General features: G+C 37.5%; 1 protein-coding gene and 1 long non-coding RNA gene across 6 annotated transcripts in view; one reads left to right on the top strand and one right to left on the bottom strand.

The window, feature by feature from the left end:
- PATJ (PATJ crumbs cell polarity complex component) overlaps positions 1–13,660 on the top strand; it is a 762,329-nt gene that overhangs the window by 33,669 nt on the left and 715,000 nt on the right. For all 5 annotated transcript variants that reach the window (XR_014794340.1, XM_084876078.1, XM_084876077.1 and 2 more), the window contains exons 8-12: positions 2,722–2,940; positions 4,732–4,831; positions 8,290–8,381; positions 9,487–9,649; positions 12,831–12,977. Coding sequence is in view for 4 of the 5 variants with exons in the window: in XM_084876078.1 (XP_084732204.1) it covers positions 2,722–2,940; positions 4,732–4,831; positions 8,290–8,381; positions 9,487–9,649; positions 12,831–12,977 (721 nt within the window). In the remaining variant the exon portion in view is untranslated. The remainder of the gene's footprint in view (positions 1–2,721; positions 2,941–4,731; positions 4,832–8,289; positions 8,382–9,486; positions 9,650–12,830; positions 12,978–13,660) is intronic.
- The window catches only part of LOC311618492, a 700,613-nt gene that overhangs the window by 476,036 nt on the left and 210,917 nt on the right, over positions 1–13,660 (bottom strand). The gene's annotated exons all lie outside the window — the stretch shown is intronic.

Genomic DNA, 13,660 nt, shown 5'->3' with positions numbered 1-13,660 from the left:
GAAAGTAATGTTACCATGCAAAGTCTTAGAGGCTGGGTGTGGCCCATGAGGAATTTCAGTCTAGAATGAACAAAGGCCAGCTTGAGGCCACTCAACAGCTGGTTATTCCCAAGCAATTTTGTTTAAGTGAGTCCTATAAACAGATATTTCTTTATCCTTAAAAATCAGTGGATGAGAGCTCTGGGAATTTGACTAGGGTAGTAAGAAAGATATACCTAGATTTAGTACTTTTCTTTAATTCTTTAAGGGAAAGAGTGTTTATTTTATTTTATAAGGTCACTGGTTTCTGTCAATGACACATTGCCTTTTTATTAAAGACCAATGATAAAAGGAGCCTTGACTCAAAAGCAGTAATGATCTTATTTTTTGAGTTGTGGAATTATTTGATGTTATTTTTTAGTTTTTGAAGAAACAGATTTGATTTCTTTAAAAAAATATATATATATATTTTATTGATTTTTTTACAGAGTGGAAGGGAGAGGGATAGAGAGTTAGAAACATCGATGAGAGAGAAACATCGATCAGCTGCCTCCTGCACACCTCCTACTGGAAATGTGCTCGCAACTAAGGTACATGCCCTTGACCAGAATCGAACCTGGGACCTTTCAGTCCATAGGCTGACGCTCTATCCACTGAGCCAAACTAGTTAGGGCAGATTTGATTTTTTTATTTCTTTTACAGGGCAGACCTGAATTCCTTTAGTGTTCAAATATTTTTGTTTATTTTTTTATTTTAGAGAGAGAGGAAGTTGGGTTGGGGGAGAGAAACATTGATTGGTTACCTCCCTTACACTTCCCAACCAGGGATCGAACCACAAACTTAGATATGAGCCCTGCCTAGGAATAGAACCTGAAACCTTTTGTTGAATGGGATGATGCTCCAACTAACTGAGGCACCCAGCCAGAGCATAGGTTTTCAAATATTTTTTGAATTGAAATTATTATTAACAATAGCTGAACTTAAAATGCCAAGTTTTATATATATATATATATATATATATATATATATATATATATATATATGAATATATGTAAATGTCTGTACACACATACATACATATATATTTTTGGCCAATAACTGCTAAATTGGATTAAAATATATTTTTAAAACTGTAAGTCATATGTTAGTGCTTTCACTATAATAATGTGATACCCAGTTATGCCAGCTCTTTTAATTTTTCTGCCTTCCATACTATCTTTGCCTAGATGCATAATGATTTTTCTCTTTCAAAAAAAAATCTATGGGTTAATATTTTGTTGTTTGATTAGCATACACTTTGAATCTTGGCATAGCAATTTATTGGTTATCATTGATTTAGGACTTCTGTTAAAATAACAAAAGGGGCTCTAATGCCTTTTAGTTTTCTTACAAATAGGCAGGTTATGGAAGGAGAATGCTGATTAGAAAATATTAATAAAATGCAATATTTGGGGATGCTGGACATAAACAAGGTAGCTGTCATTTTGTTATCTTCCCTGTCAATCTGACTAATACTGTTTTTACACTTATGAATTCCTTAGAACACCTGTTTTTCTGGATGAAGAAAATCTTTGACTTTCAGTGACAAATGTAAATTATCTCCATCATTTTAAGTTGAGTTGAGGAAAAATAATAGTGCCTAGGAAGTGACTAAATATGACTTATGGTGAAGTGCCCTTTTTTGGCCAAGCCAAGTATGAAAACACTTATTCGACACATTCTTTATTCTTTGGTCAGGCCATGCTTCTGTTCGATGGCTCGATTCACAGAAGCAGTTTTACCCTTATTTTTCATCATAACCTCTGACTTTTTCTTAAGTAGTTGTTTTAGTTCAAGTTTGTTGCATTGGTAATAACAGAATATCAACTTACCAGTGCTTCAAGTAGAAATCCATCAGTTCTTTATCCCTTTTCCCATAATTATTTCCTCCTTGCATCTATTTCTTCTCTCTGAGTCTTTTCAGTTCCTTAGGCTGACAACTTTTTTCCTTCACACCCACAACATGCTTAGGGGAGCCTGTTGACAATTCATTAAAAATACATCTAGAACCTCACTTCTCAACACCCCAACTGCTAACCTAGACGCTTTACTAACTGGTATCTCTGTTCCTATTGTTTCCTCTCCTCTGGTTTTATTTTCAGCACATAGGCTTGAGTGGTCTTGTTAAAACTAAGTCAGGTAATAGCACTCCTCTGCTCAAAACACTCAAATGACTTCCCTTCCTACTCAAATGGAGCAGATGCCCTACACAGCTGACTGACCCTGGTAATGCTCTCATCTCTTCTTTGACTACTGTGCTCTTTACTCATTCTGTTCCAGACACACTGACACCTGCTGTCCCTTGTTGGCCTTCAGAGTTTCTACCTTTATGCTTCTGACCTGATGCCAGGGCTTTCTGACCTCTTCCTTGCATATGTGGCCATTAATAACCTGGCTCTAGGCCACTGGGCATGAAATGATACCCTCAAGCAAATACCTGTTTTAGAATTCTGGTTACTCCTCCTTTTGAACTCTCCCCTGCCCCACCCCCACTTCCTTTTTTTCTTCTTCTTTTTTGCAAGGACTTCCTTTTATCTCTTGCCATTTCAGCCATTCATTTAAAATGCTATATTTTATTTAGCATTTTAGATGTCTTCTTTGCCGGCCATTTTGCCACAATGCAAAGTCTGATGAATTGTTATTAACTAGTGAAGTGAGATAATTGATTTCTCAGAATAATTTTGTTTCTTTCTTGGATTAAAGGATGGAAGACTCCAGACAGGGGACCACATCTTGAAGATTGGTGGCACCAATGTGCAGGGGATGACCAGTGAGCAAGTTGCACAAGTGCTGAGAAACTGTGGGAATTCAGTCAGGATGCTAGTTGCAAGAGACCCAATAGGTGAAATTTCTGTAACCCCTCCAACCCCTGCAGCCTTACCTGTTGCCTTGCCTGCTGTGCCCAACAGGAGCCCTAGTTCTGTGAGTACATAAATTATTCTTTCATCATAAATCAAGTATTGGGTGTGATACATGGTAAGAGTAGAAACACCTACTTGAAATGCCACACTGGTGTGAGTAGTGTCACAGTGGCCACCAGTGAAGCAGCAGAAGAGCCTAATTTGGAGACATTGACAAGTCTGATTTTCATTTTTGCTGTTTCTCAGAGTTAAGTCATTCCACCTCTCTGAGTCTCAGCTACTCATCTGTCAATTGGAGGAAAATAATTCTTGCCATTTCTATTTCGTTAAGTTGATGAGGAGACATCCAGATGGTGGAACGGAAACTAAAAACTAATCAATGTATGACAGTTGTCACTGATAGTAACAAATTGGCCAAAGGGAGTAAACATTCATAATAATATTTATTATGATTAGTAATAATCATAGTGATATAATAACAATCATTATTATTAATTGTTGTCAAGTACCTGGTATTGTTCAGGTCATCTGAATTCTTCCTAAGAATTCTAAAAGATATAGGCTTTGAATCAACAAGGTGATTAGGCAAAAGGAAAGAAATGGTTTTTTTAAAAGAAGGGTCCCGGATTATTGTGATTATTGTGAGAAGGAGATTGGAAAGTCACTGAAGGGCCATTCATCTGAAGGGCCATTTGGTGTCTTCTGTAAAGTATTTGCCTTTGTAGTGAGGGAGCAGTGTAACTGTGATAAGTGAGAATTTGATGCAATCAGTTGTTTGCTTTCTACTCTTAATGTTTTGAACTATGTTTTTAGATATCTTACTCTTTTATAGAAATAAATTAGAAGACAAGTAATGAAAATAAGTTTTAGGTGAATATTTTTTGCCTGCAACGATTATTACAGTAATTAGCCATTAAAATTTTTTTTTATTGATTTTAAAGGCAAAGGGAGAGGGAGAGAGAGAGATAAAAACATCAATGATAAAAGAGAATCATTGATCAGCTGTCTCCTGCACCCCCCTATTGGGAATCAAGCCCGAATCCCAGGCATGTGCCCTGATCAGGAATTAAACTGTGACCTCCTGATTCATAGGTTGGCTCAACCACTGAGCCATCGGGGTAGGGCACAAAAATTACTCTTTTTTGTTTCCAAAATTTTTGTTTCTAAAATTTTCTTTATATTTAGTTCTTTTACATAGAAATTAATCCTGAATTTTTTCAAGTTGGCTGTATTAGTTTTCTATTGTGTAATAAGTAATCACAAACCTAGTGGCTTGAGACAATATCCTTTGTTTGTTCACAGTTCTGTAGGTCAGAAATCTGCGTGGGCTTGGCTGAGCTGTCTGCTTAGATTCTTATAAGGTCAAAATCAAGGTGTGGGCTGGCTGGGCTCTAAATTTGGATGCTCTGGGACAATCCATTTCCAAACCTATTTAGATTGCTGACACAATGCATTCTTTGCAGTAGTAGGACTGAAGTCTTTCTTTGCTGGCTGTCAGCTAAGGGCATCTTTCAGCTCCTTAAGGCCCCCTGTATTCCTTCTCACATGTCCCACTCCATCTTCAAACCACAAGTTCAGTCCTTAATACTTCAAATCTTTTTGCTTCCATCATCAGAAGAAAACTCCACTTTTGAAGGGTGCTTGATTACATTAGGCTCACCTGTATAATCTCCCTTTTGCCCTGTAATGTGACAAACACAGAAATAGCATCAGGGGTCAAAAGTCAAGACTATCTTAAAATTCTGCCTACCATAAGTGCTAAAAAAAATCCTTGACAAACCATGCACAAATTTATTAGAATGCAGTTATGTGACTAAACATTATGTATAATTATAGTTTTTTTTTTTTCCAGGACAATTCTCTTTATGAAACTTATAATGTTGAGCTCATTAAAAAAGATGGGCAGAGTCTTGGGATTAGAATTGTTGGCTATGTTGGAAGTGCTCATACAGGTAAATGAATCATTTCAATTTTAGATTTGGAAATAGTTGTAAAGGATATTAAGGTTTCTAGACAGCGAAATTAAACACCTGCAAATTTTAATTTAAACGTTGAATAATAAAACTGTTACCAGACAGGAACCAGACTCGGAATGGGTCTGCCTTAGACTGGCCAGTAGTGTGAAGGTTCTTATTTTAAAAAATATATTTTATTGATTCTTCACAGAGAAGAAGGGAGAGGGATAGAGAGTTAGAAACATTGATGAGAGAGAAACATTGAGCAGCTGCCCCCATCACAACTCTACTAGGTATGTGCCCACCACCAAGGTACATGCCCTTGACCGGAATTGAACATGGGACCCTTAAATCCACAGGCCAACACTCTATTCACTGAGCCAAACCGACTAGGGGGTTCTTGACTTTGTGCAGGCACAAGTCCAGGTAATTTTGATAGTAAATTTATTAAAACTGGGGACAGTGAAACCAGGAAAGGCCTAGGATAGGAGAAGCAACAGGAGAGAGCCCAGGTGGGGCTGCTTTGGTTCTCTAGAAACGTTAGAGGGGGAAAAGTGAGCCATGACAGGGCTGCTGTTAACTGACTATAAAGTCAGAGAAAATGGGGCCTTGGAGACAGGTTCAGAGGGCTAGTCTGGGGTGAGCTGCCACTGCCCTTTGCTATCCTCGTTGCATGTCTCAGGGGTGGGGGTGAGTGTGGGACCCTTAAAGTGTAGGAGAAAGAAAATTCACTTGAAGCATCGATGGGCTACCTCTTGCATGCCCCCTACCAGGGATCAATCCCTCAACCCAGGCACGTACTCTGACCAGGAGTTGAACCAACAACCTCTCAGTGCACTGGCCAAGGCTAAGATAGATATATTTTGAATAGTGTGACTCTTACATATTATGACATCTTATATGCAATAAAGTAAAATGACTACTGCATATATTTCATATTATAAATGTCAAAAAGTATTACTATTGTCTAATTACTAAAAAAAATTAAGATAAAACAAATATTTTAATTAGGATTCTTTTTCTTTCATATACAGGAATACATTGTAAGAATAAATACATAGCTGGGTAGCTCAACTGGTTAGAGTTTGTCGCGATATGCCAAAGTTGCAGGTTTGATCCCCAAAATAATAAATACACTGCTTAAGTCTCTCTGAGTAATAATACTCTCAGGAGTAGCCATTCAGGTCATGTGCCCAGGTTTCAGTCTCAATGCTCTGCAGGAGGTTTCTCTCTCTTCCTCTCCCTTCCTCTTTCTCTAAAATCAATGAAAAAAATATTTTAAAATAATCGTAATAATGCTCCCTCAATTCCTACATGGAATTGAGGTAACCTTCATGGTAATCTCAATGGTAACCTCATGGTAAGACTTACTCTATTATTAAAGGAAGTTTTTAGAGTAAGGAAAAATAATCTTCTTACAGATATCTTCTAGTAACATGAAAATTCAGAATTATGAAATGTTCTAGTTTTTTTTTTTTTAAATAGCAAGATTAGAAAGTTAATTTTTCTAAAGTTATTATTTTATATATGTCTAGCAGGTGGAAATATTAGAAGTGCTAATGTATTCAAAGTCCTGAATGAAATCCATGTCAAACCACCTTGTGCTATTTTAGCCTAATAACAATTTTCAAAACTAGCTTTTTCTAAATGCCACCTTTTTAACGTTCAGCATTTAAATGAGTTTTAAAAGAGCAAAGTATCGCTTGTATAATAATGTTGCAAAAAAACTGTCAGTAGTTCTCACTATGCTGTCTGGTTAGAGAAATCATGGATTGGTTCCTAAATTTTTGGCTTATGAACCTTACTATCTGAAGTTTTCTTGTAAATCTCACACTATATATGCAGAATAAAATGAAAGTGAATAATAGATAGGGAACTGATAAAATTTAATGGTTATGTTCCTGAGTAAAGAAAAGATCATTTGACTTATTTACCCTCAAAATAAGTTTTTGGGATTGGAGGGGATGGGCAGTGGTGAATCAAAAAACTAGAACATTTAAAAACTCAATATGGTTTTTATCATGTAGTCTTTCAAAATAATTATCTTTATTCCATTCATTGGAACTTTTGAGCAGTTACTTTGCTTAGTTTTGGAGGAGGTAGACTAATGAACATAAGAAAAGTCTTGTCAGGGAGACAAACATGTAAATAACTCAATTATTCAATGATAAGTAAAATACATGTTTTAATAGAGATGCAAGCAAGCTATTAAGGTGAATAAAAGAGTCAATTGGACAGAAGGCAATGGAGAATTTACCAAGAAAGGCTTTTTGTTAAACATCAAAAAGGAGAAGAATTTGAAACAAGGGGTGAGGTTGGCAAGAAGAAAAAACCAGAATGAGAAAAAGTCTAAAATCAAGAAAATATTTGGTGTTTTGGTGGAATATCAAGAGTCTTGTGTGTCTGGAGATTTGTCTTGTTGGAAGGATAAAGTAAAATAAAGTTTAAAAAAAGAAACTTGGGGCAGATTATGGAGGTCCTTGAATGTGATTCTGTGGAATTTACTTTTGTTATAGAAATCTGTTGTGCTTATTTTTATTTATTTATTTATTTATTTATTTATTTATTTATTTAAATATATGTTTTTATTGATTTCAGAGAGGAAGAGAGAGATAGAAATGTCAATGATGATAGAGAATCATTGATTGGCTTGCCTCCTGCACACACCGCCTACTGGGGATTGCCCACAACCCAGGCATGTGCCCTGACTGGGAATTGAACCTGGGACCCTTCAGTTCACAGGCTGATGTTCTATCCACTGAGCCAAACCAGATAGGGCTGTGCTTATTTTTGTTCTGCAGACAATATTTTAAATTTATTTGATATTAAAAAATAAAAATATAAAGTCATCCAGAGCTATGGGTTTTCTTTTTCCAATTTCCCTTCAAGTCCTTGCCTGTAGGTATGCATATTTTTTACATAGCTGTAATTTTTATATAGCCATATTTTCTGGTTAAATATTTTATTTTATAATGTGAGGATTATTTCATGTTGCTGAGATTATTCTAGTTTTTGAAGACTGTGTGTGCCTCTCTTTTTTCTGTGTTTGGGGAAGCTAACATGAACAGTGAACTACATACAGTCAGGAAGACCTGGTAGGAGATTCTTGTCATAGTACAGGTGAAAAATGTTGAAGGCCATGCCAAGTCTATTGAGAAGTGTGACAGACCAAGAGAAGAGGGCTCTGTGAATTCCAACTTATATTGGAGAGCATCTTCTCAAGTTTCCATTACTATTATTTTTCTAAAAATAGTCATCAGTCAAATAATTTCAAATTCAGCTTACTTGTGACAGTGACAGTTTGAAATAATCCATCAGTTTCTCTGCTTGTGTTCAAAATAGTATTTATCAAGCCTTCTGTCAGCCTGTTAGCTAATTAACCTCTTGATGTGAATCTTGCAATCAAGGTCTAATTAGAGCTTTCTCCCCTTTTCCATATGTTTTGTGCACCTTAGGGGAAGCTTCTGGGATTTATGTGAAAAGTGTAATACCTGGCAGTGCTGCATACCACAATGGACAAATTCAAGTGAATGACAAAATAGTTGCTGTAAGTAACTGCTCTCTGTTTAGAATTGAATCAAGTTGGGGGAAAAGTTATCTTTATTTAATATAGAGGCTCGATGCATGAAGATTTGTGCAAGAATGGGCCTTCCTTCCCCTGGTTGCTGGCATCACCTTTGCCCTGGCCAGAGCTGCCTTTCTGCCTTTCCACACTGCCCAGCGGCCCAGAGCAGCTGCGGTGGTGTGGAACGCCTGCATCCCACCCTGCCCCAGCCACTCAGCGACTGCATATGCAAATTAAATTGCATACTCATTCCTTATTGGCTGGTGGGCATCACAAAGGTACGGTCAATTAGCATGTTACTCTTTTATTAGTGTAGATGAGAAAGGAATGGCTTAATATAGTCCCGTAATACTTAAAAAAAAAGAAAAAAGAAAAAAACCGACTAAGTTTGTTAGTACAATAAAATCTCATTAATTTGGACTCTTATGGGTCCTAAATTTTTTTTTTCTTTTTTAAATGTCTGTGGAGAGTCACTAACTATATTGGTAAGAAAAATATAATATATACAGGTATGTATTTAATAATAGCTATAGTTTATTTGGAATTTTTACATGCAGTCTCAGACAACCATGGGAAGTAGAAATTATGCCCATTTTTCAGAGGAAAGAAGTTTTCAGAGTATCTATGTTAATAATACATTGCTGGGGTTGGCATTCCAATATAAGGCTCTCAACCTCAAATCCTGTGCTTTAACCATCACATTATAGCAGTTCTGCCAAGCATCAGATTTTCATAGTTTCATAAAATAAAAGTTCATAGCTGGTTATATATTTTCAGGTAAAGATCTGCTACCTAGTTCACCTGAATATTTTTATGGCACTTGGAATTTTGAATAGCATCAGAAAATGAGACCCTTTACCTCTTAGGCTTAAGTTAAAATGTGTGATTTTAGGGCTATGAGTTTGGATTTTCTTGCTTGTGTCTCAGGAAGCTTGTCAGCATATTTTATACTAATTTTGCATCCTTATTTGAACATTTTCTTAGGTCTAATAAATTATTTGGGGAATAAAATGAATTGCTTAATTTGATTCTACCTTGCCAGAATTTAAAATAGTAGCTAACTTGAAACCTGTTTAATGTCGTTTAGGTCGATGGTGTGAATATTCAGGGTTTTGCCAACCAGGATGTTGTCGAAGTATTACGTAACGCGGGGCAAGTGGTACACCTAACCCTCGTTCGAAGGAAGGCATCCTCACCAGCTTCGCCACTTGTGGAACAGCCTCCCCTGGCTGAACAGCCTTCAGACACAGGTAAAGGATTCCACTGTCCCTTCCCCACCTTGTAGTACGGGTTGGAAGAATAGCTCACTGATGGAAATTGCTCTGTGAGTCTGGGAAGGAAAAACGGCCCACCTTGTGTAATGCAGAGATGGAGAAATTAATCAGCTCATCTGTGCACCGAATAGCTTCCTTCGCCTATTATAACGTGCCAGGCCAAATGTTAGAGCATTAAGCTCTGAAAGCTTCTCTAAATGGAGATGGGAATCATTTTCCCAAAAAGCTCCCAAATTTCAATCATTACTTATTTGAATAATAAAGCTTTGGCACCTTTTGTTCAGGAGCTCTCATTTGGCTAGTGCTTTGACATTTTCCAAACTTCAGATTTCATTTTACTTCCAGGTATATATTTGATTCTAATGTCTCTCCATTTACCTTTTGAAATATAGCAAGAGAAAATAAAACCTGAATTTCTCTCAAGAACATTTCTATGTGTATAAAAATATTTGTTGTTTTGTAGGTTATCATCAATAGTAAACTTTCACTAGGGTATGAAAACATAATTGTATGCATGTCAATTTTTAATTATCAACTTATAAATGTATAGATCAACAAAATTTGACAATCATGGGGACATATATGCAACTTAAAATGAATGACTAGATATAGAACTAGTGAGCAAGAAATAATTCTACCAGGAGATGAATACAGTTGTTTTTTCCCCTTCCTCTGAAGATATAATAAGCCTGGAAACCTTTGCTTTCAACTGATACTGGTTTGTATTAAATTGAAACTTTTTAGGTTTTATGCAATAGTGGAAATTTTGCTGCTGAAAGATAGATGCCCTGTCAGCTGCATTGTATGTATGAAATTTAAAATGGCTCAAATAGTACAAATTGTACAAATGCTATATTGACCTTAAAAGGTTTACATAAATATTTATATCAATATAATGGTTTTAATAGCTCTGATCTACCCCTTGGCTTCAGTTCGCTATATCAACGAATGTATACCATCTGTGAATTAGCAATTCTCTCTTTTTTAAAATATATTTTTATTGATTTCAGAGAGGAAGAGAGAGGGAGAGATAGAAACATCAATAAGAGAGAATCATTACCTAATCAGCTGCCTCCTGCATACTATCCACTGAGCCAAACTGGCAAGGGCAAATTAGCAATTCTTTACTGGGCATGCCTACATTTTAAATTTGTTTTGACTCTAAATCTGCACATCTTCCTCCATAGCTTGGGTGTCCTTACTGTGATTTTCACTAGCACCCTTTGAAGAGCACTCTGTTGTAGAATTTATCACACTCCATTGTAATCACTTGTTTTCGTATGGCCACTGTGTAAGGTAGGGGAGTGGTTATACCCTTGCCCTCTGGCCCATGTAACAAGGCTTGGTGTACCTTCCACACAGCATTTAAGTCTGTTTTACTGAAATAAACTATTCAGCTTCTAGCTCTTGCACAGCAGCTCCCTCTGGCATTCTAAATCTTACTTTTTTCCCTGTAAATCCTACTTTTCATATACCTTATATTGGGGTGGGCAAAAATAGGTTTACAGTTATGATTATGCAAAACAGTTTATTCTTATTTTATTATTTATTAATTATTATATTATTTATCTTTTTCTTATTGTTATTTCATATCCTTATGATTTACTAGAGGCCCGGTGCATGCAATTTGTGCACAGGTGTGGTCCCTAGGCCTGGCCGGTGATCAAAGCATGAGGGCCTGGCATGGAAGAGCAGACCCCAGCAGATGTGTGGGCCCTGGGAAGCACCTTGGCCCCTGGGCCCCCACATACCCCCTCACCCGAGTCATCGCGCCCCACCCAGCTCCCTCAGGCTTGGGAGCCAGGCAGTGAACCTGCCTCTCCCGGCCCTCCCTGACACCACTGCTGGTCACCATCTGCAGGGCAATCGGTGGGGCAGTCGGGCCCTGCTTGCACCCACCTTGCCCTGGTGCCGCTCGCTCACTTGCTCCACCATCCTGCCACAGTCCTGCTCTCATCAGGGCCCATCAGGGCTGGCAGCACCTCCACTGCTGCACGCCACCAGCATCACATGGCTGCCCCGCCCCGCCCCCTCTCCCCCCTATGGTCCACGCTGCCCCCTGGTAATCGGCACATGTCATAGCGAGCAGTCGAACTCCTGGTTGAGGGAACAATTTGAATATTAGGCTTTTATTATATAGGATCTTTTAGATAATGATGGCTGCTAATTTAACCTACTTTTGCCCACCCCTGTGTAGTTGTTTATGTAACTATTTTTTGTATGTTTGGTAGCACACAATTACATCATCATACTGCTTTGTACTATAAACTCTGGTGTCTAACCATTCTCTCCAGTGACACTAGGATCTTCTGGCTGGCATTCCTTTCTCTAGTCTGGGCTGTGTATTTAGTTTGTACCAATGGATTAATGATTTTTAAAAATCCTATGTGTAGTTTAAAATCTCATGTGAAGATCAAAGAAACTTTTAACTGGTTATCTTTTTCAACCATTTATTATACAAATTGCAAACAGAGAAACTGAAAAATAATACATGAAATACCCACTATTTAGATTCAGCAGTTATCATTTTGCCGTATTTGCTTCATCTCTCTATGTTTTTCCCCTGAGCCATTTCAGAATGAGTAGTAGACATGATGACACTTTAGCCCTACACACTTCAAACTATCACTTTACAATGAAGGATTTTTTTAGGTAAACATAATGTTATCACACCAAAGAAAATGTATAGTAATTCCCTAACATTAGATACCCAACACATACTTAAATTTTCCGAATTGCCCCTAAATATATTTTGTAGCTTCTCTCATTCCTCCCACCAAAAAAATCTCATGAAATCATGAATGAATTATGCATTGCACTTATTGGATATGTTATGTTTCTTTGGTTTCTTAATTTAAAAAAATCCCCCATCCCTCTTCTTGCTTTGTCATTGACTTTGGCTTGCTTCTCTCTTTCCACTGCCTAGTTTCTTATTCTTTTCAAAACTACCAGCATATTTATTGTTTAAGGAATTGATTGGTTATCACACATGAAATTTTAAATAAAGGAGTCATCTTTATTAAGTTACCTGAAATATTTGAAGTTGTGAAATGAAGTTGTGTAATGAAGTAATGAAGTTGTGAAACAGTAGAACAGGAGAGAAAAAGCTCACTTAAATATGGCCGTTAGTGACTCAAGTGTACAATTCTTATTTTAGGAACTGTTGTAGAACCACCAAAACCACCAACCCTCTTTCTAGCTGGAGCAGTGGACACAGAAACTAATTTGGATGTTGAAGATGAGGAAACTGAAGAAAGAATGGATAATCTAAAAAATGACAACATACAAGCCTTAGAAAAACTGGGTAGGCACAAAGCATTCAATTCAAAGCAATTTGACTTTCTCATTTGTTAACCTTTTTCTCTCTTTTTAGTTAATACAATGTAAGGAGTTTTAGAGGCATTTTGGCTCTATAAAAAGTGGGTGTTTTTAATATCAACATCTTAACACTTGTGGCAGTTGGGAACCAAGTATATTGTTGTTTATTCTTTGGTTATATTAATTTTGAATGCATTTTTATTAGTATGTGATGGCTATTTTTAATCTTGTCAGCATTTTAAATTGCTGCATACTTTAGCTTGTATATTAGTGATATAGATATACTAGAGGCCTGGTGCACAAATTTGTGCCTGTGTGAGGTCCCTCTTGGTGGCCTGCGGGGATCAGGTCAAAACCTGCTGTCCAGCACTACATGCAGCTCTTCTTGATGCTTCTGCTCATCCCAGCCCCAATGCACCTGCTGTGGACTCATTCCCAATTAGTCCCAGTCAGGAGAGGCTCATGCTGCCACAGCAGCACTCACCAGTCATGAGCCCTCCTCCCCCTCGTGCCCTCCTGAGGGGAGTGGCCTGTGGGATTGGGCCAAAACCAGCTCTCTGACATCCCTTGAGGGATCCTGGATTTCGAGAGGACACAGACCAGGCTGAGGACCCCACTAATGCACGATTGGGGCTGGGAAGGGACCACAGGAGGGCTCCAGGGCATGTC

This window comes from Pipistrellus hanaki (assembly GCF_964339955.1).
Source record: "Pipistrellus hanaki genome assembly, chromosome: 2".
Taxonomy (NCBI): domain Eukaryota; kingdom Metazoa; phylum Chordata; class Mammalia; order Chiroptera; family Vespertilionidae; genus Pipistrellus; species Pipistrellus hanaki.
The sequence above is the reverse complement of the archived record's forward strand: the minus strand, read 5'-3'. Positions and strand labels throughout refer to the sequence as shown.